The sequence below is a fragment of the Osmia bicornis genome, chromosome 6, assembly GCF_907164935.1.
Source record: "Osmia bicornis bicornis chromosome 6, iOsmBic2.1, whole genome shotgun sequence".
Lineage (NCBI taxonomy): Eukaryota > Metazoa > Arthropoda > Insecta > Hymenoptera > Megachilidae > Osmia > Osmia bicornis.
The window spans coordinates 1,962,093-1,986,637 of record NC_060221.1 but is presented as its reverse complement, the minus strand read 5'-3'; the positions used below and the strand labels follow the sequence as shown (position 1 = coordinate 1,986,637).

The 24,545-nt window shown below is 41.2% G+C and overlaps 2 protein-coding genes across 6 annotated transcripts in view; one reads left to right on the top strand and one right to left on the bottom strand.

The window, feature by feature from the left end:
* Window positions 1-13: 13 nt before the first annotated feature.
* On the bottom strand, window positions 14-14,805 carry LOC114877332 (thyroid adenoma-associated protein homolog). Of its 2 annotated transcripts, none has more exons than XM_029189771.2 (14): window positions 14,717-14,805; window positions 14,337-14,642; window positions 14,013-14,252; window positions 4,467-6,408; window positions 4,256-4,396; window positions 3,547-4,191; window positions 3,063-3,482; window positions 2,734-2,979; window positions 2,322-2,672; window positions 1,958-2,236; window positions 1,701-1,898; window positions 758-1,640; window positions 432-691; window positions 14-365 (listed from the first exon to the last, which is right to left on the bottom strand). In XM_029189771.2, exons 4-14 carry the CDS (start codon window positions 4,632-4,634, stop codon window positions 60-62), a joined length of 3,897 nt encoding a protein of 1,298 aa, XP_029045604.2. In that variant the 5' UTR covers window positions 4,635-6,408; window positions 14,013-14,252; window positions 14,337-14,642; window positions 14,717-14,805; the 3' UTR covers window positions 14-59. The 2 variants fall into 2 exon arrangements, with proteins under 2 accessions (XP_029045604.2, XP_029045605.2); XM_029189772.2 differs by having other exon boundaries at window positions 14,013-14,118.
* Window positions 14,806-15,054: 249 nt separating this feature from the next.
* LOC114877330 (probable serine/threonine-protein kinase yakA) overlaps window positions 15,055-24,545 on the top strand; it is a 58,666-nt gene continuing 49,175 nt past the window's right edge. The window contains exons 1-3 of one of the 4 annotated variants that reach the window (XM_029189769.2): window positions 15,055-15,171; window positions 15,615-16,435; window positions 19,513-19,568. In XM_029189769.2, coding sequence (XP_029045602.1) covers window positions 19,536-19,568 — 33 coding nt within the window. In that variant the 5' untranslated portion in view covers window positions 15,055-15,171; window positions 15,615-16,435; window positions 19,513-19,535. Of the gene's footprint in view, window positions 16,436-16,996; window positions 17,065-19,512; window positions 19,569-24,545 lie in introns of those variants that run through there. The other 3 variants (XM_046286132.1, XM_029189770.2, XM_029189764.2) reach the window with 3 other exon arrangements.

The window sequence follows — 24,545 nt, the reverse complement described above, 5'->3', positions numbered from 1 at the left end:
TTATATTCCGTGTATAAAAAGTTTATAATATATTCTACATAAATATTGTAAAAATATTTTTACAATATTTCTTTATACTGTCTATATGCTAAAACTTGTAACAATTTATTTTTGTACGTCGGATCTAAAATATCATGTAACTTGTTTTCGAATGTTGGCATGTAACTTTCATAATTTGTTACGAGCATCCTAAAGGTAATTGATTTTTTAAATATGATATCTAGCCGTGAGTTTACCCAGTCTATAACATCATCAGGCAACACGTTGTCCAAATAGCTTTTCATGTTTCTTATTAAAAACTCCACACAAATTTTTGATATTTCCAGAGGTTCGAAGAAATCGTAGTTTGTGCATTTATTGAAAACCTAAGTAAATATCATGGTATTAATGGCAGGCACTTTATATGATTTTGGTTTTTTAATGCTACTTACGTCTGTCTCGTCCATTTCATAATCTGAATCATCTATCAGTGCAATACTCCAATAAAATAACACGGTACAAATTAATTCAGGATTGCTATTATGCATAGTTTTATAGAATTTAGAAAGAAGCAGATCTGTGCATGTTGTATTAGTATGTTTTGTACAATCTATTGGAATGGTATCGATCAACATAGACGCTTCGTGTCGTACTTCTGAATTGTTGTCCAGCAACAACTGGAACACTGTTGTCCACCACTGAACCTGTACATCTGTAAAATTATATTCAACGAATGTAATATACATGTATCGAAATAGTACAAACTATAATAACTTACATCGATACTCGTCGAATCCTGTACATATTAAGAAAAGATCATGCATTATATTGAAAACAGATCTTCTGAAATCAGTGTTTAAAGATGTGATCCACAAATGATCACAAAAATTATTATATACATCATTGGTGCATTCCAAGTCAAATACTTCTTTGTTTCCACTTGCAATGACCAAAATTACGTATGATTTTCCAAGTAATCTTAAATAACAATCTCTTTCGCAATACGTATTCTTCTTTTTATTTACTCGTACTTCGTTCAAAACAAATTTACAAATATCCATTTTTTTAATAGACGACAATTCAAATTTATTCAGGTACGTTAAGCTACTGTACATGAAATCGAACAGTGCATCTTGTAATTCTGGACTGTATCTATAGAGATTTTGTACGGAATTACGGATTTCATCAATACCATAATTTAATAATTCCATCGACATGGTATCCTGTTGCATCTCACTAATAATTTTTGTAACAGTAGACCATGCAACAATTTGTGTTTCTGGCATTTTCAAACTATTAATGTATATCGCAGTTAACAGGTTCTGCGGAATTAATCGATTTCTTTCCGCTACACCTCGAATTAACTTAATTATGGATATCTGATAAAGTTCTCGTGCTGGTCCTTGTTTCAATGTTGGTTGTAACAGGTGCAAAACGAGCGTACGTAACATTGAAATATTTTCTACAAAATACGTTTCATCTGCTTTGTACATCTCGCTACAAATATTCACGTAAACTGTGGCCAATAAAAAACACGGAGGATTTAAGTTTTGGCGTTCCAAGTTTTCTAAGATCCAACCTGTTTTTTCCAGAAACCTGTTCCAGTGTTTATCAAACGATTGAAATTGTTTAAAACCAAAATGTTTTAGTATCTCAAATATCTGAAAAATAACAAAACCGATTATTATATTTGCGTTTAATGTTTACACGACTGTACATACCTGTAACGTGTAACCGTGTATTAAATTTAAAGATAAATTATCGTTTCCAATATATATTACACTTTCAATTATTCTCATTAAAACATCTCCTACAGACCGTTCTGTCAATACAGATACTAGTGCTCTAGCTGCTAATTTACGCGTTTCAAATATTGTACTCCTTGCACATTGTACAACTAAAGTAACAAGATCATCGATCTGAAATATAAGTCCCCTTTATTGCTAAAGTGAAACATTATTACACGGTTTAAAGTTACCTTATTTTGAATGGTAGTATGTTCAGAACTGTATCTATGATACAATCGTGACAACAGCAATAAAATCGATTGGACGTTCGATTTTATAAGATTATCATTCATCGCCACGAATGTTTGTAATTCGTCTAAAATAAAAGGCAACAGATTGGGATATTTTTCAAAAAATAAAATAAAATTCATTTTATTATCTGTAGTAAGATTAATATGATCTTTCGTTCTCTGAACACCGAAAATTCGAATGATAAGCGCACTGAAGAGTAAAGTCGCTGCGTTTCTTTCCTGCAACGATATAAAATGTTTCCTTACGTGTAACTTCACACGCTCTATAAATAATAATCTACTTGATACTCTGAAATTATCTTACCGCCCACGTTAAGGCATCATAGCTCTTAATTGCCGCTATTAAACCATCCTCTACATAGTCGTTCACTACTTCCCCAAGACGGGAATTTCTGAAAACTGCTCTTAAAATGTTCAGAGCATGAGTTCTGATTTCTGTTACTTGAGTTTTACTCTCGTTTATACAACATCCGTCGATGGATTCAAGAGAGTTTTCATATTCTGAAAACACGGAGTTTCTGTATATCAAACGTTTTACTTTGTCCCATAGGTTCACATTTTCCAATTGTGTAAATTCTAACAAAATTGTCATCACAGAATGGAAGATTGTAGTTTTCGTATCCTTGTATTGACGAGGCTCCGTGGATAATAAAGCCTGTGAAGTGAAATTTTCATGATTCTCTTCAAGTCAGAATCAACGAAAGTAAATTTGGTACCTGTATCATGAAAGGTACACCGGCACTTCTTCTAGTTGCGCATAATTTAGAATTCTCTTCCTTAATTCCTGTGATAGCAATCAAAATTTGATGTAACCATATTTTAGGTAATTGGTTAAAATGTACTATATTCGAACGCCAAAGACGAGTACATAACTGATTGAAACCTACATGTGCTTGTTCAAATGCCCCTCTATGCTTTGTTTCAGTAAGCAATGTAACCAAATGTTCTCCTATTTTAATGATCTGTTAAAAAGAATCAGTTTTATTTATTTCCGGAAATAAATTTTGTTGCTTTGACATTTTGAATCTAAGTGAAAGGATTTTACTTGTTCTTTGTTTAAAAGTCCTATGGGAGAATTTTTTTCACATATCGGTGCTTTAATCGCAAGCAAGCCGAACATTAAACTAACTTCCTTCACAGTACGCCAAGAACAAAGCAATACCATCTGTGGAGTTACAATCTGTTTCTCAAATGATGAATTATGTATATTATTGATAGTTTGTAAACTTAAATCCATTGGTAAGTGTCCTTCGGGTGAGGAATTATTTACTATTACGGAAACGGCGCAACTTAATTCCAAACATACAGACACAAGTACCGCTGTAGCGTCTTGCCATAACTGTGTTTTCCCGATTTGTTCAAAATCACATTCTTCTAACAAGCTTCTGATACAGAAAAGATATCCATACAGAGAATGTCTCGTGACTGTCATTACTATATTCTCTTTTGCAAGAATCAGTGATTGCTGCAAAGACAATAAATGTAATATTTTTGTATAATAGTTATACATTATAAACCACATTAAGTACCTTCAATTTTTTAAACAAAATTAATATTAGCTGCAATATTATGGTTTCTATTGTATTTTCATCTGATTTTGTTGAACCAAATCGCGTTTCAAGGATAGATTGTACAATTGGTGACAATGCACTGAGCTTTAACATATATGCAGCTGTAATACTGTCAATAGGTCTGATACTGTTACCTAAGTCAACAGCAACTGTAATAATATCATAAACAACTTGTTCATTATCTAATTGTAACAAACTTGGATTTACAGACTTTATCAATTTGAAAGCCATTTCTTTGTTGCTTTCATACGTATCCATTAACATCAGCTGAAACAATGCTTCCATTTGTTCAACCTCCCAAGCAATATGTTTGAATTCATTATCTAAGAAATCTTTCATTAAAAGTAATATTTGTAAGCTAGATTTTCTTCTAGAATATGTAGCATCAGGGGTACATATACACATGTTACGTAAAGACCTGAATGCATCACAGTATGTGTCTATATCTTTTTTGAGACCAAAAGATATTTTATATGATTTATCTAATACTTCTTGATTCATTTCTATTGAGCTGCAATTTTTTTGGTAATGATATCTCATTTTCTCTTCTTGAGCACATTGTCTCTGCATAACAGCAAAGCTCTCCTTCATACGTTTCAGTGCCTATGGAAGACAGACAATAGTCTTACAAATAACACTATAATACTTGTATCTTTGATAATCTTACCTTTTTAATTAAAGGGACAAATTCTAATTTTTCTTTGAAATTAATTCGTAAGAATAAAATAATTATGTCAAGCTCTTTAGAGGTGAACTTTAGGGTACTCTTTTTTGATTCCACTATCAGAGCAAGAGTATTCAGTTTAATCTAAAAAAACATAGCTGGCATTATAAATACGAATACCCAGAATATTCCAAGGAATTGGAAATATTTATACTTGATCATCGTCATTGTGTAAATAGGATTCCAAAATATTATAGGTAACAGAATTTCGCCAAAATTCATTATTTGATCTTGAAAGCTCCTCTTCGGTATCTAACTCCCCACAACGTTTTAGTTCTAGCGATTTATTTAAATCTCTCTTTATATCTTCCTGCGAATACATGTTACTTAACCTATTCAAATTTGACTACAATAAACCACGTGCATTTAGCAGTGTCTGCATATATTTATGTACAGAACACAGTAGGTACACCTCGCGCTCACCAGAGAGCACAGCCGGTATGATAATCGTATGTTTTATCAATCCCTCTTTTATCACACCTCGCACTGACAACTGAAAAGACATAATTTTGACTTCCTTTGATTCTACTTTTTTTTTCTTTTTTTTAAATCAGTCAAAAGCAGCACAAGACTGAATTACCGTCAACATGCGCTAGACTGTTGCAGTTGCAGTGCAAAGTGTTTCACATTCACTAGATGGCAATGGCAGTGCTGTTTCTAAAGCGCGCGTTGATAGAACATTTAAAAAGCTTATACATAATTTTTAGTTTGTTAAACTAATTATTCTACAAAGAAATCACACATATATCACACTATATGTGTGTCCAAAATCGTGACACAGAAAGGAGATAAATTAATTCCAATTATCATTATCACGTAACTTAATTAATTCCAATCACACGTGCATGCATTATGAACTTATTGTTTGCAATATGCAATACCATGATATATTGACAAAACAATTAAATGACCGCGTTGCACAAAGGCGTAAATCTGTATCGTTCCACGATGAAGAGCAATCGTATAGAATCGTATAGAAATCAACGAGTTGCAGTGTACAGTGGAAAATATTGATTCGAAAAATAACTCTGGTCGCTAATTTAAATAATTGCATAGCGCGCTCGGCGACCGCGCGCGCGGTTTCGCTCTTTTCGCGGGCTACTCTAATAAATTGCATTTTAATTAAAATCGATTTTTCAGCGGCGCACGAGCGACCGGCGACCTATCAAACAAACTGGAAACAGGATCGTGATTAGGAATAAACAGTTTTTGTTGACGATTGGATAAAAAAGAATCGATCGACACGCGCGTCTACGAACGATGACCTCTGAGACGGGCGCTTTTCTTTTTCAAACTAGATAGATTAGTTTGCGACTAATTATAAATCACATCGTGTAACTAATCTATGTATACCGAGAAAATCCGTAAGGGGTTGCAGAAGGCACGTGTAGAATTATTTGGTAGAAAGTCGACTGAGAAAGAAGGAGGAGGAGGAACGAAGCACCAACTAGGGAGAAATAGTTGAGAATAGTTCATTTTTCGCGGCACGACCAGCGATAAGAGACATAACGCTCGACAATGAGTACTATTCCCGTGTGTTTATCGTTCTACCTGTAGGTAGAAACGTGACATTTAGCGGAGGGCGACAGAAACCTTCTGTCGTAACTGTAACGTTTATCGCGACCGCCTTATCTACATTTCCCCGAACCGAATGAATGTTTCTACGCCCCGCAAACTTATTTTAACGACCTCTTTCAAATACGAATACCATTATATTATCGTTATAGCTATTCAATTTCTTTTTATGGCAACATTCAGATCTACGATAACATTGCCGAAAGTTGCGCACGAATCGAAATGAAAACGTTTGACGGGGAAACGCGTGGAATGAAATTGCGGGGAGCGGCCGATTATCCCGGGAAGCCCGGTAGCTGGCCGTTAATTGGATTTGACAGGGGACCAGTAAATTGAGTTAGCAGACGATTCTCGGTTATTTACCCGTGTGTCGGATAATTCACCGTCCGACACGTCAAAAGCTTTGCAGTCTCTCCTTCTCTGTGTACACACCAGAACAACCAAGATCCCACGTAACGCCGGATTGTGCTTTCGTTTAAAATTGAAAGTCAAAACGTTGACTGTTCACCTTGGCAGGCATCCTGAAAGTAAAAAAAAAGAAGCAATAAAAAGGAAAAGTAAGAATAATTTCCGGAGTCGGCGTAATTAATGATAAAAATCTGGCAGTTTTTTGCCACACACGAGAGAAAGAATCGTTCTCAAGAATACCTCGGTTACAAAAGAGAAGACCTTCGGACACGTAGAATGGTCGGAAATGGTCTGGGACCCTTCCCAGGAAGATGTGTAATTAAAGGAGAGAAAGACAAGGAGCATTGCGCAACCCCGTAAGATCCATCTTTCCCCGGGACTGAAATTAATGATAGTACAGATGGTCTTGTCGCGGTCACGAGAAACGTGCGTGCGTGTATTCGTGTTGCCTCTAGCTTTCCCGATTAATTTCACCAAAAAATTTCTATGTAATCGCTAGTTGTCTTTTAAAGTGTAACAGAAAATTATGGAGCTCCCGTTGACGAATGCTCGCGATGGTGAGTGGCGTTTAAAGCGGCATAGCAGCACGGCAGAGTGCAAGAGGCGTTTTTCTGGTCCGAGGTCAATTTCTATGCTTTGAGGAAATGCTGCGAGTCAGCAGCGTCGAGCATACCGTTTCCGGGCCACTTGCTTCCCACTTACCTAGAAACAAGCAAAACAACGCAACAATTTATTCCCCCGACCGCGTGTAAAAAGACTAACGCTGTTGCGCCAGTTTCCGTAAACTAGCAACAGCAATAGCAAGAAGAGACACAAAACCGGGTTAATGCCTACGCCTTAGATTCAATGTTTCCATGTTGCTCACCACCGTTTAACGTTTTTCGCTAAACCATCGATTGCTCCGTGGTCGAAAATTGTCGATTTGCAAAAGAGTCGTTGCTCGATAAAAATACTCGAATCGCAACGCGATTTTCTCGAGAAGCCTCTGTTAATTTTCTTTCCTGCAGCTCCTGTTCGGTAAACATTGGCGTCCGCTTGTTTGATCGAACAAATCGAGTCTTTTCAATCTCGCAGCGTTTGTAAACGAAATCCGTCTCGCGTTATAATTACGAGGCAAGAAGACTCCTTTCGAAGCTTCCGAGAAGCTATTGCGAGTGTTTCCGTTAGATAGACCAGTCGGAAGGAAGAAGATAGGAAAAGAAAGAAATAGAATTTAAGAGGAGAAAAGCAAGTGCTAGGGTAAGCCATAGCAGAGGCGTAATATGAGGTTAGCCGAGCGAGGGTGAAACTCGAGGAAATAAATTCGCGTCCCCGAAGACAGTTGCGCGAAAAGCACTGAAAAGGGTAGAAACAAATGGCTACGTGGCCTTTCTGCGGGCACAAGCTGAAGAAGGAAGAAGACACGTTAGGTCAACCGAATTTCCCACCTCTTCAACGGGTAAAATGAATTTTTCTGTGGACTAAACTCGCCAAGAACACGAAAGCTCTTTCTCGTAAGAAAGCTTCCATCTATGAACAATTTCGTCTTCTTAAGTCGACAACGGTTATCTTCCTGCATTTTTTCTATTTTTCGAAGAAGGCGTTTTAACGCTACTTTGAGCTTGAACCGGAAAAATATGGTGCTTTTAAAGAGGCGAAAGCTTGATAGGAAACATAATATTTTCAAGGCGGAAGATTATAATATTTAATAAATGGTGGACCCAGCGGTACCGCTTATACCGGTGACACCCCATGGCGTTCAAGGTGTTAATAACCTGCTGTTACGATGGTCGTTGTAACAGCGGAGGTGTTAACCGACGCTCTAAAGTGAAATTTGTGTATTAAGTACTATCGGGGGACTGTTTTTCGAAAATAGTTTTCAGTCAGCGGGCCGTGAAACGAGCTGCAGGAAATTTCGCTGGAAACCCGTTGTCCCTGTATCGGAAGTTCTTGAACCGAATCGAAGTACCCTTTTTATCAATGTTCACCTCGTTACAAACCGAACGAGTTCTACGTATTGCCATGAACACAAGCTGTGCGACACAATCCTTCGTTAAGAGAATTCCACGGATCCAATACGCTTTGATTCGAATTCACCCTGGACCGATTGATTCCTTTGAGATTCACGTAATTCCTCTTCCGATGAAACGCAGCTGTTTTCGAAGATTTCTATGATGGAAAAGTAATGGAAACAATAGAGGGACAGTGTTTCGTTTGAAACGCGTAACTTTAGCAGAAAAGATTTGAAAATAATTCAGGTTCGGCGAGTCGACGCGTTGTAGAACAAAGTTGATGTCTGAACAATGTTCGACATCGGAGTATCGACGGTGAATGACGTTGAAATTTTTCGGATTTTTAGCGGCATGACGGGGCGATAGAGCGGAATTGAAACGATATCGAGGACGGATCAAAAGATGGTCGGGCGTTGATCGATCGATCAGAAGCGTATATATCTGCTGGTTGGTATGTAGTCGGTGCTCGTCGCTTGACCGTCGATCGAGTCGATCGACTCGAATGGTTTTTTCGTGGAAATTACGCGTGGAAATAAAGGTTCTTCGTAGAATGATATCGAACATCGAACACAGTGTCGATCTAACCATTGCTGGTATCTATGTATGTAATTCCAATCGCGCACTCGCAGAATCGTCGTTTTCCTTCGATCCACTTTCTACCATCGATGAAATGGAAATTTTTCAAATTGCCCTCGCTGATTCGTTACTTTTCCAAAGTTGAACAAAACCTTTGTCAGAGTCGAATTGGTTTCGATAAAAAAAGAAAGAAGAAAAAGAATGATTTAAATAAAAAATTACCATACACGAAATTTTACGCAAACAATACGAGTATTGAACCGGTTCGGAATCGATTTACTGCCCTTATCGTTTTACACGCGAAAATTGATGTTCACGCACACCCTCGCTTTACTTTGCCCCTTTTATTTCCGCGTTAATGCTCCTCCATACGAGTCAACGATTCTACGGATGCGTTTCCAATCCGTGGATTGCATAAAACTCTGCAAAGGTTCACTGGACAGCGAATGAACAACAGTAGACTGAGACTTGGTCCGCATAAAAACACGAAGGGGAAATAAAAGTACGTGTTACGTATACGATACAACTTGGAAAACTTGGAAAAACCTACACCGGATGGAATTAAACATACTTCAGCTTCCACCGAGAATGTTTGACTGAGGCTATGGTCAGCTGAAAGAGCTCCGACCAAAAGAGGGATAGAAAAGGTAATTTAGTACGATAAAATCTGACCGAGGACGATCCTCTTGGCAAAACGGCCTCGATAAAACAATACTCGAATGCTTACCCTGTGACGGGAAAAGTCTCTTGATTTTTGCTAAACTCATTCCTTCTCCGAGAAGGTGGATCTCTATTTGTCATTGTCGCAACCTGAGTGAGATTAACGATCGTCAGAAAAGTAAGCGTCCGCTGCAAACGACGTCACCGCGAAACGTTCCGTATCGTTGCTCTCGCAGTTTCTTTCCCATTTCCTTAATTTTTTTCCTCTTTATCTTTATCGAGACATTCGATTAATCGTGATAAATTAATAACTCCGCGCTCGATTCGATACCCTTTTTTTTTTCAATTTCTTTTGCGATACAAAGGAAGAGGGTTCAATCTTCGCCGGAGGGAAGATGGTGGACGAGATTTATGAGATTGATATCGCACGATAATCGAGTCTAAGGGAAACTCGGGGCTGGAAAAGTAATGGGCAAAGTTTTCTCGACGATCGGTGTTTGCGGTTCTGCCTGTTTACACGCTTTACGAACCTATGCTAGATAAAGAATAATACTTTATAATATGACGCTTTATTAACCTTTCGGATAGATTTTCACCTGACTAAAGGAAACAATATATCTTTCGGTTCTCTTCGTTTTTAGGACAGAAAACCTATTCTTCCTTCAGATGGTATCCAGCATACCACGGATATAAATACAAAAATTGCAGAAAAATAAAGAAACATGCGAGAGATACAAATTGTCGGAAAAAGTACGACCTTCTCTTTTTATTTCCATTCTTGTAACGCTAACTTTTCACTTCGTTCTACGTACGAGCCGTAGAAGGGGTATCCCGTTAAAACAGAAGTAAAAGCAAATTATACCGAGCCCGTAAAAAGATACAGAGAATTAACCACTAGAGAAAATGCTTTAAATCGTATCGTTCCACTTTCTGATTCACCTCGAGCTACCTATAAAACGAAAGCATTACTACCAATTACGAACAGTTTAACCGACTTTATTTTTCCACCATTGAAACTTCCAACTTTTATCCCATCACGGTGTCCGAGAAAACGTGATTTCTATGAGTCGCGATTGCGTTACAGGATGTCCTCGCATTCAATCCCATGGCAACGCCGAGTACCTTCGGTATTATATTCCAACCCTTTGTTCCAAAACAAGAATGTCATCCGCTAATGAAAAGCGATTTACAAACAAGTAATGCAACAGTTCGAAGCGAGGCGACGCTTCAAACCGGATAAACGCTTTGCTGCGAAATATACGAATTAGACAACGATCTGACTCGTCTGCCGAATTCACGATCAGAGTTGTTTCCCGAGCGTGAATAAACGCTTCGAAAATTTCGGTTTAAACGAGCAACTGCTCTCCTCCAACTTCAATTCAACGTCCACGCATAGATATGTAAATTATTTTCATCCAACTACCGCGATACAATTTCCTTTCTGTAAACGAGGAAATAGCATCGAATATTACGGTCCCACGAATTCGAGCCAAAGTATTCGGACCAAGAACCGCAGAAACTCGGAAGAACAATGCAACGAGTCGGTGAGGAAAAGTTTCCTTGTTATCCGAGTAAACAATCGTCGCTACGGTGTGGCAGGAAGCAAACAGGTATAGTTAAATTACGGAGAAGCCAATACGACCGAATCGCGACAATGTAAACAAAGTTTCGTCGCGAGCAGAAAAACAGAGACGATACAATATCGATTAAGAAGAAACTTGTTACGAAGGTGGTCGCCGTCTTATTAGGAAACTTATATTCGTATTCCTAACAAAAATGAACCGAGTTCGTTCTAGCTTGGAAAATGAGAAATCAGACATGCCAGCGAATTACCCGAGGCGATGTGGTTGTACACGGACAAGCGGGAGGATTTTGAAAGTGTCGATATCTCGTTCCATCGAAGTCGTTGACTCGAACGAACCATACCTATCTATGTTTACCAGGACAAATGGAAGAGAGCTGAGCGAATGAACTAGTAGGCGTACACTCGGCGCCAATAGTCCAAGAGAGAATGGTATCGAGTTACGTGAGATTGTTGTAATAATTGCGTGTCACTCATGCTTGCGTACATACGTGTTACGCTATTATTTTAGGCCGCACCCAACTTGGCAGACGCATTGTCTAAGGGTCGTGCCACGTAACCGGCAATCGGATGATTCGACGGTGTTTTCATCTATTCTTCAAAATCGCTTACTCCATTTGGAGCTGATTTCCGATTCTAGTCATTCTAGACCGACTAGATAGAGATTTGGAAATTTTCTCTTCGATCGCTGCTTCTATCAGACGTTCGTCCGGAAAGTCGGCGACGCACGGAACTGATTACGCTCCAAACATTAAAAAATACTTCTTTTCGTCTCGACTCTTTCCTCGTACCATGTTCCTCTACATTCTACGTACTACATATATACCAGGAATTCGCCCGGTGACGCATAGGTGTTATCGTTAGAATTTCGTCTCGTTGAACATAGCTGAACGTGAAGGTAAAGTCTCCGATGCGCAACTCACTGGCTCAGGCATTCTTACAAAAGAGGTAGGCCGTGTCTTTGAGGGACACACGAATTATGCGGTAGGTTCTGTTTCGTGAATTATCATTGAGCTCCGTCTGCATGAACCGAGGCCAGGCATTAATTACAGCGGCAAGTAAAACTTGAGCTTTCTGCATTGTGCACAGGGATTACAATGCATTTTATGCAAAACCAGCTGGTAGAATAGCATCTCGTGGCCAACCCTCTTTGCTTCGCGACCGTACTCGTTCGCTTTGTCGCTCTCCTCTTCTTCGCTGTCGTTTCCTTTGCGTTGCACCATAATAAACGACGCCCGAATCTGTAATTGCTTCTCTGGCTATTGTATTAACTCATCCCACATAAGCAATGAGCCTTTTTTTTTACGGTACATATATTAAGCGCAAATCTTTCACGGTTGAATTTATCATTTGTTCCCTCGTAGCGATTTTCGAGAACATTTGCGATCGACGAAATACCGTAAACTGCGGCAATTTGACGCGAGTCGTCGAAGCAATTTACCACCGGTCTGGCTAAATCGCGTGACGCGCGATCGGGAATTCTGTTGGAAGTTTCGAAAAGTCGATTAATTCGCGAACGAGCGCCGCCTAAAGTTACAATTCCTACTTTCGCAATGGGAGAGCAGTCGATGCAGGGCTTCGCGGTTATCGTTGTCGCTCGGAAATTTCAAAAAATTCCACTTTTGCATTATTCAGCAGCGTACCAAGTGTGAAACGAGCATAATGTAACGGGTCATTGGAAACAATGGTTGATGCCGGCAGTTTGCCCGAGAGGATAGCTCGAATATAACAGCATTTTAGAGAAATTTCCTGAAATTTTGGGACTCGGAATGATCGTAAAAGCTGAATGAGCTTCTTAGAAGGGCCATCGGTTCGTTTGGCTATGTTGAATCCCCTTTGGTTTAACGGTCCTCGAGCGATCACTGCAAATGTTTCTCATTACCTCTCTGCATCTTTTGTGCACCTCTAACGATCAGTGCTAGGTATAGGTACGTTGAAAATTCAAACATAGATAAAAATTGTTCCACGATAGAATTTGTGTCAAGGATGACTTGGTATTTATGGGTGACCGCATTGGTTGCAATTGTTTCAAGGCGAACTCGACTGAACGGTTGACAACGAAAAAATGATGAATAATTATCGTATCTAAAATTGAGGAATATACGGATCGTGGAGGCAGATCGAAGTAAGGAGAAACCATAGATTGGCACTTCCGTGGATATTTGATTACACGGTCTAATTCGGGAAACGTGTATCTGTCTGTGGAACGTATTACGATATTACCGTGTATACGAAACAGTATACGACAGTCTGCTCGAAGGTGATACGGCGAGCGAAAAGGGAAAGCCAAACGTCGACAGATATCGGGTATCTCTAGTTCTCACAAATCTTCGGTGTTCCTAATCCACGTGGCAGGCTGCCCGTGAACGAAACTCCCGCTTGCCACGATAAAATGGGAACAAGTGAATGAGCAAATACTACGTCGAACACGAGAGAGTACGCCCTCCATTCAGAGACGCCACCATATTGCTCCCACCTGTTATATCCGTCAGCGCTTTATCTTTCCTCGCCTTGTATTAACCATCCCTTCGTACCACCGCCGATTTCCACTTCGTTTCTATCTCTTTCTGAACAATTTGCATTCAAATAAAAATATACACCTCTCTAGTCCCCTATGAAAATCTTACTCCTCAGGTAAAAGGAGGATATTCCGTTTCCTTTTTCCTTTAACACGCACCTCAATTGCCGGGCTTTCCTTTTACCGTTAACTCCCTCGTCCCTTAAGCGTATATTAATGATTATACTCGTTGTAAAGGAAATTTTGCCGGAGTTAAGCTGAACTCGGCAAATAAATGTTTACGATGCACCAGTGGTACGACAAGACCGCTCCGTAGCGGCCGCTATTCGCGATGCAATAAACGCGACAATAAATATAAAGGTTATTTTTAAGTTTGTACAGAGACGGTACCTTCTTAACGATCCCTTTTCTGTTTCCTTCTACACAGTTCGACCGCGGTGTCCCCTGTGTCCTCGTGTCCTGTGCACGTTTCAGTCCACCCAGGTCTATCGTTGTCCTAATGGAAAGATGGATATCTTGAAATTAAATATGACTCGTATTTGGTGCAGCTCGGTGCCCTGGATCGGACACTTATTTCCTCGAGATCGACCGAGATGGCAGGCACACCAACATCAACGGAGAGGAAGAGAACTATGTAGGGTGGGGATAAAGAGAATAAGAGAGGAAGGTAAAGAGAAAAAGAGACGGTGTCTGTAAAACAGCCGGAACACCCACCTTGATTCGATACCGACGTTCCAGACGATCGAAAAAAAATCCATCACAAGCGTCCCTCGAGAAAATAGAGTAATTTAGATAACAGCCGTATTCCCCACTACTCTATCTCTATCTTTCTTTCTCTTCCCACCAATATCACCGGCAAACTTGCTCACGGTAACGTGTCTCCGGAGGCATACCGGGAACGCAGCTACTCTCATCGTTCCGATCGAGAGACGACGAGAGATTCTCAACTATATTTTCCTCGTTACAACGACTGTTCGATCCATCGAAGACATAGGAGCCATTTTGTTTTGATCCGTGCCGCTAATAAAAGAGTCTATCGTGAAAATTTGTGAAAACGAACGTTCGACGTTACGCTTACGATATCGCAGTCTTACCGTAATTCGCCTCTCTCTCGTGTCTCTCCCTCTCCATTTTCTTTCTCTTTCGATCGGCTCTTGGAAAGTCAAGCTTTCTCTGTTACAGGATAGTCCCCCCTCTCTTCCTTTCATCCACTACTCCCCTCCAGCAGCGAAGCAGGTAACGTGCCAACGCCAGGCAATGGCGCCTTAGCGGCTACACCTGGGCTAACCGTTCGCCAGGTTAGGGTCGACGGTGATTGGTGGAGTCTCGCAAAACGACGCGGTGATTGGTTGATATCGCGGTTCCGTCGGCACACGGCTTTAATCTCGTTTACCGTAGGCGCGCTGCTGCTCAGTTCAACTTACCTTAGCCGCACGGACGGTTGGCCACGCAACTCCACGCCGGACATTCCGCACGAAAGTTGCGACCATCTATCCCGCGTTACTTCGCGGTACACTTTGTTTCCGGTTACTGGCGTGTGTTCGCAACGGTGAGTCCGTGTCGCGGTGCTCATCGATCGTTGTTGGATGTGTGATCGCGAACAAGAAAGCAGCAGCAGGAAAGATCAACAGTCAGGAGATCGCGTCGCCGCTCGTCCATGTGTGCGTCTGTCTGTCCGTCCGTCCGATCGTTGTGTGTATGTGTGTATAACGCGCGCGCCCCCCTCGATGCTTGTGTGATACCTGTACATATAGCGTGTACGATCAAGCGGCCAAGCGTGCGTGTATAGCGGCTCCACTTCTTTCTCTCTTCTTCTATCTTCGCGTATCCTCCGCGTTCCGTGCGCGTGTTCGTGATTGGTCGGTGCGTGGCATTTTTAAAAAGTCGTCCTGCTTCTGTCCGTTATAACCAAGAGATCCGGGCAGCGGCGATGTCGCGAAACCGCGAGTAAATCGATATCTCGATCCGTGTCGAAATAATGTCGATCCACAGTGACGCCAGTTTGCAAGTTTCTTCGATTACCCGCGACACAATCGTGATCGTACCTTTCTGGTAATCAACGTTCACGGTTTCCGCTGCTTTTTCTCATACTCGCGACAACGGAACGGTTCAAACAGACACCGCGAGGGCACGCATGAGATCCGTCCAGGAGAGGAACGGGGAATTCTTCGCCGCACTTTCGTCGAAACAGCGGAAAATTCGAACACGCTGGAAAACCATTCCGACTCTGCAACGAGCACTCCCGTTGACAGATAAAATACGAGAGGAAGGAACGAGAAGAGGAAAGAGGAAAGCGGTGCAAAAAACGAAAACGGCGCTAGTTCCTTTTTGGAACGCCCCGCGTCGCCCCCTCGAGTGACATATGCGTGTGGCGCGCAGATTCCTTGCCAAAGATAAGTCGCGGCAAATAAGAGTGACAGAAAGTGGCTGAAATTCGAAAATAGTATCTGGATCTGTACGACTGGAAGTCAAAGGAAGAAGGGGAGAAAGAAAAGAAGAAATAACAGCCACGCTGATTTTCTGATCTCTCTTCGGAGGTGCGCCGTACAGTTCTCCGTTCGTGCTGGTGGAGTGTGGTGCCTCGGTGTGTCGTATAGTTGTGCCTTCGTCCGGGGTGAGGTTAGGATCGTGCAAAAGAGCGGTGGAGAGTGGGCAAGGAATAAACTGCGACACCCTGATTAAGTGCAAACCGGACAAAATATCGAAGCAAGGGGACAGCATCATTCAAAGACGAGAAGTCGCTCGAAATCTGCAAGAACTGGATCACACGGGCGACTCGAGAATTGCCAAAATTTTGCCAGTTTATAAAAAAGGTGAGTGATACACATGTCAATGTTGTCGGTCATTGGTCCCTAACGCGCGATAACGTACGTTATCTTTGACAGGTTGAATCAACTTTGCGTCCATTTTTGTTAGCTAACACCCGAATCTATTTTTTCCTTATCTCTCGTTTGCTTCTCGTGGGAATGGTTATCGAGTTTGTTCGATAAACGATATTTGTTTACCATCGATACCGGCTCCAATTGCACTTGCGTTCGGCCATGACAGTTTGTTTTGGTTTGCATTGCCGATACAGAGTGCAGAGTAAATAATACACGGAGTATAAATATTTTAACAAATAATGCGTTATTGTAACATTTTAATTGTATTAGCTGGTTGTCTTTTGAATTCGTGTCCGACTATGGAAGAAAAGTTGGTTCGTTCGTCGTTTAACCTCGAATGTCTCGGTTTGTCTAACCTTGAAATCCCACTCGTCGCCTCTTGCGTGTTTTTAAAACACTCGATCTTGGCTCTCGTGGGACGCGCGCATGCGCACAACCGTGGATCCTTTATTTTTCTCCTGTTACCCCGGTTCTTTCTGCCTCTTTCGTTCCCGCGTGCTTGCGCTCTCGTGGCTTCGGCAAAATTTCAATTAAAATCCTTCCTGGTATCGGTGACACTGGTAAGCCCGATTTAACTTTTAAATCGAATTCAAGCTGGTTAAAAAAAGAATGAAGAAAGGAAAAGCGATCCGTGCCTTATGAAAAATCTGGCTTCTCTTTTAATGAAATTTCGCGCGCTTTTTATGTACAACTTTTCTACGAATGTCGTTGATAATTGTTGTTGAAAAATTTAATAACATCGTTACTTGAAATTTGCGCAAACTCGATGGACAATGCGCGTATTGTATCGAGTGAAGTTTCTCAAACTTCACCGGCTTTCCACGACGCGAAACAAAAGATGTTTTCGCGACAATTTATCGATAGCTCGCGATCGATCCTTCACAATGACGGGGGTCAATATTTTCGAGTCGCGTACAAGCACGAACCTGGTACCGTTTTTCCATTGTCCATTCTACGGTGTTGTGTTTACGTCGTTCGGGAATGTTAACTGTACCGAGAATAAAAAGAAAGAAAAACCGTGAGAAGAAAAATATTCAATGAATTTTCACGGAAAGGAGAATAGCTCTTATTTGGATAAATTTAAATCCAAGGAATTCGCAGAACGTTCAAACGTTAAAGAATATTTTTATAGTATTTTCTTTTATTTTTATTATTAACCTACTTTAGCGTTAATACTGTGTAAATTAAAAATTACAAAAAATATGCTTCGTCGTTCTGATTATCAAAATTTGTTATATCATAATTAGCAGCAGTTTGCTCGCGTGCAATTACTCGTGTTTCGTCCTGGAAATTGTAGAAACTACTAATTTCGCGGGGCTGCCGCAACATTTATTTAACTGTCGTATACTTTAGCTGACAGTGGAGCGTACATTTCACCGCGGTAATAACACTTTTCCGTCCGAAACACCGCAAGAATGTTTTGAGGGGTAGGCAGCAGCGGCGCACGAAATTACGGCGATTAGCCGGCGCGATTCGTTTCAGCTTCAAAAGAACCCAACGTCGAGGATTGAAAAATGAAGGGAAGAGAAATAAAGAAACGGGAGCTCGAATATTTTTCCTTCTTCCCTGGCAAAGTAAGCTTGTTGATATGAACTGAAAAACAACCTCCGTTTAGCTAGAAATTAACGCTGTACATACTTAAGTTTCTCTTCTTTAGCGTACAAGAAAATATAATAAATTCAGATAGATCAGATTCTTTCGTTTGAAATGTGGTAATTATTTGATGAGCAGTTCAATGACCTACTTTGCAAGGACATCAACGGTTGCATAAGGTCGTAAACACATAATAGTGTGACCCAGAAAGTATACTTTCCATCATTACCTTTTAATGATACAAATTATGTCTTCAGGATCGTTTTTATTATATGCTTGTAACCTTGAATATCTTCAAGATACATAGGTCATCGAACCCGTTTCAAACGTTACTTACACGTTAGACATTAACCTTTCCGTTGATAATTAGATATCTAGTTACACGTTTCCACATCGAAGTCAAAGAATTTCTAACGCTTTTATGAGTCACTCTGCGCTAATGTTAAACAGAACGTTTGGGATATCCCGTTCTTAATGTATCGATCAGCCGTTAACGGTAATTAAGCGGTAGGAATTGATTATCAATTATGCTTTCATCTACTCTGCTAGACGCTACATATTTCCTTGGATGAATAATTCAGAGACGGCCGTTTGTCTGGTAAAAGTTTCGCAATGTACGAACGATTGCGCAATCAACGTGAGAAGGCGAGCGAAATACAAACACGAGCTACGAATAATAATCGCGTTTCTTTAGTTTTTTTCTGTAGTATTAAAATGAAATTCATCGGGTACGCGTTACCTTGAAAAAGCGATAATAAAACCGTTCAATTAGCGAGTCCGAGTGCAATGACCAGAGCGACGGCTAAACACGGAAACACGAACAGTTGTGCCGTTAAAATTCACTCGGAGCCAAGGCAGTTAATTAATGGAAAATTGAACTGGCGCGGAGAAAATTAGTTGGCTGAATGCAGCGCGTCTGTCGGAATCGTATAACCCTCATGAACGTTTAATTAGAGGAACCTGAAGATTCATGTTCGACCGTGTCGGATATTCGGATCTATTCCAAGGTCAACTTACCGCGCTTCGCTTCGAATTCAATTATTTTGTTAGATGTCTTTAATGAACGTGCGATTGGAAAAACTTGAATGATACTCGTGCGACTCGTTGATCGGTTAAAGACTCTAGTTTGCTCTACTGGCCACTTCCGTCTATCGCATTCGTTGCCCGGCCGAGTGTAACGATTGGCCTGAATTCTACGATCGAGTAGAAACGGAATACTCCCGTGAAATGCATCCGTACATTCCGTAAACTGGTTCCCGATACTTAACATCGATGATCACTGAAATGAGATTACGTAATTGGAGCTGACCGTTGAGTAACGCGGGAGATTCACGACTGGATGATTACATTTTTCGTGAAAAACTTCATTACAGTAGTCTACTCTTCGTTCAAAGTATTGTTTCTTTTGTTTTTAGGGGGACGCACCGACAGAGATGGCATGAGGGACGGTTCCGGCAACGTTGCCGAGGTGGTGAGTGTTTATCATTTTTATTTTTATTCCTAACGCTAGTCGCAAAATGACGATGTTTGTAAAAGGTGTTACTTTCTTTTTGAAATTGTACAAACTCGTCGTAGTTCTTCTTGAGAAGTAGATGGGAAACAGAATTTTCTGTTGTAACTAGGTTTAAGAAAATTGATTTCACACCTCCCTCTAACGTACACACACTTCACTGAATCTTGACCTGGTGAATACTTTCGTACAAGTAGCGACACTACGTGCTTTCTTTCGAAAGAGAAAGAGTCAGGGTGTTTGGTAAATTCGTTCTCAGATAAATTAACCGAGCGCGAAAGGGGTTAATTCGTGTAACAGAGGTACCATTAGATTTTCAACTGAATAAAAGGTGTTTTCAAGGAAACTCCAAGGATGTTAAAGCTTTGAATGTACGCTGAGAGAGGAAGAGGTTTGGAATTTTTTAGTAGAGGGACTGTTTCACGGTTTGCAGTTCAGTTGGCTGGGCGTTTGCCTCGCGTTCCGAGTTGCTTGGACTTTCGCGAGCATCGTGAATAGGGCTTCTCGTGAGCCGTAGGAAACGGCGAGTAGGTACGCAAAGTATTTTCGAAAGCCTCGAGGCTGTTGGCGCCAGGAAGTAGGCTACCGGGTTAATACGTGCCACGAAGAGCCGGAGAAAAGCGTCGAGCGTGAGAAGGACGTAGAAAAACTCGGAGAAACTTGCTGGATACGCCTACCTTTTTCACCTGACACGACCTTTCTTAAACGCTGATAATTCGATTACTGTCGGTCATAATTTTCTGAGAAATTCTACAGCCTCGTAGCTGTGAATTAATTGAAGTGAAGTAATTGTTATCTCAATTTCTATGCCAGTTTAATATTTTGACAAACATTTGAATCCCCATTCAGAGAAATTTACTCTCGAAACCGACGGAGGTATCGTAGAACCGATAAGTAACTTTCTTCGTTTAATTAAAACCGTGTTTCCGATAAACTTGTTAATGGACAGTTTATCGAGGTCGTTAGCCGAATGATACGTAGAGACTTGTATCGATGAAAGCATAGTACATTACCTGTTTCATCGTTGGTTGACCTTGGCGAGAGATCAGGTGAAAAGTAAACCGAGTTTCGTGGAAGGGGAGACGATCGGGTTCAATACACTTGCTGGATCAGTGTCACCCAGATCCTTGGTATACCAGTCCTCTACAAAATTTCATAAATTATGCGAGTACGCAATCGACGCGTCACACTAGAGATCAGTTAAATAATAGAACATCAATAGAGATCTCGTCACCGTTTCAACAATCGTCATAGCGCGAAGGAAAGATCCTAGCTAGAAATCAAACAACCAAATTATCATTGGTTAGTTAGACAATGAGGTCTTTAATTAACCCCATGTATAAATTCTCGCGGCTATAACCACAGTATTGTTCGGATCGAGCAAATAACATGTGCGAGGATCTGCAATGAGGGGGTAGATTAGAGAGTAGGGACTATGCAAATGATATATGACTGTACGACGCATCGTAGCGTGTTGGTTCAATGCTTGACCCAGTGTTTTACGTCGATCCTGACAAATGATGTCTACCTAGACGCTAAACGCATTACATAGACGCCCATTGAGGATATATCACGATGGCAAGAAAGATTTATTAACCCTTTGGAGCAGCGGTTCCAGCCCGGTCGTGATATTTTTCTTTTGTCGTTGAATACACGAGCGCCAATTTGATACCTGTTGTAAAGAACGCATCGCGTTGCGTTGCACACGTTGTACCGTTTCACGAGTATCCAGTTAGGAGAACTAGATCGAACACTGTTGGACAGATTCCAACGCGAAGTGGTTGGAACGATGCGATGGTAGCTCATGACCCGGCTTTTGTATTCGCGGAAGAGAAACAGTTGTTTCAGCCTGAACACACCGTTTCACGCTCGTCCATCAAACAATTGTTCCCAGCTTTGTACGCTGCTTTAATCGTTGTAATTTTAATCCCTATTGTGCACCGTTCCGTGAGTTTCCAAATCGGTACACGATGTTCCTCTTAACTGCGGAAGATTCTCGATTAGCGAATTGGAAGCTCACCAATTTGAAAATTAACTCTGCAAAGTACTTTAGTCGGTACGTATCCTCTTAAAAGCAAAATGGAGGAGATCGATGACGAGGAAAAGGCGTGTTTAGTTTTTCCAGGACACGGTGTTATTATAAATTCTCATTGATTAGAGCGTCGTAAACGGTTTTATGACGTACAAACGAGCAGAGTAGAGAAGATTTACGATAGTTTCTAGCCCGTAGTTGTTGTTGGACGATTGATGCACGGTGTACGGAATGGCGATGCTTCTGTTGCATTGGTCGCGCTGTTTGCCAGCGTACAACGGCGCGTACGGCATGCGGCTTTCGGCTTTCTTTTGACGGAAGTCGAGCACGTTCCGCGAACGTTGCAACGTTTCCAAGAGGCCAGTGTCGTGGTCGCAACACGAATCATTTCTACCACCAAGAAAATTCTAGCGCACGTGAACGATCGTGGTGCTTGCTAACGGTAGTTACAGATCTACGATAGTCTCTTCTTTCTGCTCTCTTCCGTTCCATACTTTCCTTTCGTTTCTTACGACTCTATTTTCTAGATGCCATCGCATCGACCGAATCGACCGAATCGACGTGCCACGAAAATTCTCTATCATTTCAGCCTTCGAAAGAAATTTTTATCCCGATTCTCCTTTGATAGGTTTCCTTCAAAGGAAAATCTTCAACTCATTGTGAAAACACATTTTTCCTCGAATTCGATGTTCAAGGAAATCTCTTAACACTCGAATCGAGTAATCGGTCGACAAAACACGAAGAGGCCTATACTTAGCATCAGGAAATATAGCAAGTGTTGAAAGAGTGGCTCTTTGATACTTTCACGAGGCGACTTCGATCGAGTATCGCTCGTCTGCGTATGAAATCATCTTTGCCAGTCATCGTTTATCACTTTGCGAGCCGTAGTCGTTCGACTCGGACTTGTTTCAAGTAGCTCCAAGATTTTTCTTCCACGCACCAAGTGTCTGACCCTCTTTGAGAAAGTGGCGGTGATTTAAATACATACACCATTGGTTCGCGCAACGCTAGGACGATGGAAACAAGTATAAAAAGGGTGACTGGGATTCCTTCCCTTTGCTCGTGTCACTTTAAACTCCTCGTTCGATCGCTCGAGCACAGACGGTTTTCTCCCCCGCAGCACTTTTAAGGCATCCTTCCTAAGTACCTTTTATTCGGCGTCAGAAACTTTCAGAACGTTGCACGACTTTCAAATGCGAGCCTGTAAAATCTCGCTGACGTCTACGAAATTCTTTGCAACGCAACGCGACGAAATCGTAATCTCGACTTCTCGGCTTCTCGGCTTCTCGGCTTCGCCGATAGTTTACTACCTCTTCTTTTTTTCTTTTTATCATCGATCGGACCAAGTAAATATCGTGGTAGGACGTAAGAGGAACAGAGGAGGATTCTCTTTGTATGCTCCGTTTAAGAGGTTCAACTCGATCGTGGCCGATATTCTTTCTGAAACTCCACTTAACCTTTCCATTGTTTCATCGTTCCACGTGAATTCTTTTTATTCACGGTGGTAACGATTCTTGTTTCAATTTGAAATATCAATTTACGTATACTAATCAACGCGTCAATGTAAAAAATAATTCACCCTTAACTCTTGAAAATCTTCATTTTTGTGGGACAATGTCGGTAGACGCGAAACGGGTTCGCGTATCTTCATCAAGCCTTCATAAATCATAATTAACAACTAGCTAGTAATTTAATCTAGCGTTACGCGTGATGAATGACAACAGATGTGGAGGAGGACCTGGCGTTATCGTCGCTCAATTAGGCGAACCGGGAGCAACTCGTGCACCGCTCTCAACCTACATACTTTCGCGCACCTTTGACCCCATAGTTTCCATCTGTTTCCCCTCTTGGTGGTTTTCTGATCGGCTTTCTCGTGCCAGACCAAGGAATTTGCTTGCGAATTTCAACCATTTTAAACAATATGTTGTAAGAAAATTAGAAACACGCGTTCATCAAAATATCCAACATTCCTTTCTCGCATTTGCTCGCTTTGAAAACGCAAGGTACCTGGTAAAAGCCAGACTCGTCTACCGATTTCATCATTAATCAACGTTCTCTGGATTCAAAGTGGTTTAGACGGTATGCAGCCGCGTTTTCTTCGTATAACAGAACCACTGGTAGGATCGTTAACGCGGTTCACGATACAAAATGGTTCTCTGCCACGTTTTTTCGGCGATCAAACGAACTTCTGGACAGTGTCAGATCGTTCTGAAAGGCACTGTAGCAGAGCACAAGGAACGCTTTCAGCGTACAAGTCAATGACAGATGAACTTCTCTACCGTTGCTCCTTCTCTCTTTCGCTGACCTTTCTTCCTTCTTTTCTTTCCGTCTTCCAACCAGCCGCACGCTATGCACTTTGCACTTTCCACTTTACTCCCTTCTTTCTCGCACGATTTTTCGAATAATTAACGCTTCTCGAAAGGCTTTCTTTTTATAATTGGCAAGGTTTGCTTTATTGATCGTAGCAGAAAAGTTGGCGTGGATGCATTCGGTTTTGAGCCTATCCACACGTGGTATAATGCACGCCGTATGCCGATAAACTGGCCGAGATAAAGTACTAGGAAACGAGCGTGCATAGGCAGAACCGACGTGGAACAAGCCGCGTCGTGCATCGCGATCGCCATAATGTATCGGTCGTTTCAAACTTCCACCGAATCCGTATACACGCGGTATCACCATAGATACTCGTTCCATATACAGCCGAACGGTCTATCGCGAACGAAACTGCAACGAACATCGGAACTCTCGTACAAATATGTACCACCGATGTCAATTGAAAATTCGCGTCACGGGGTTATTTGCTCGACCTACGACACACGGTTAATTCGAATTTCTTTCACCGGGTAAGGTAAATGAAATTACTCTGGTCGATGCTCGGAAATGACGAGGTGAATGTCGCTGATATG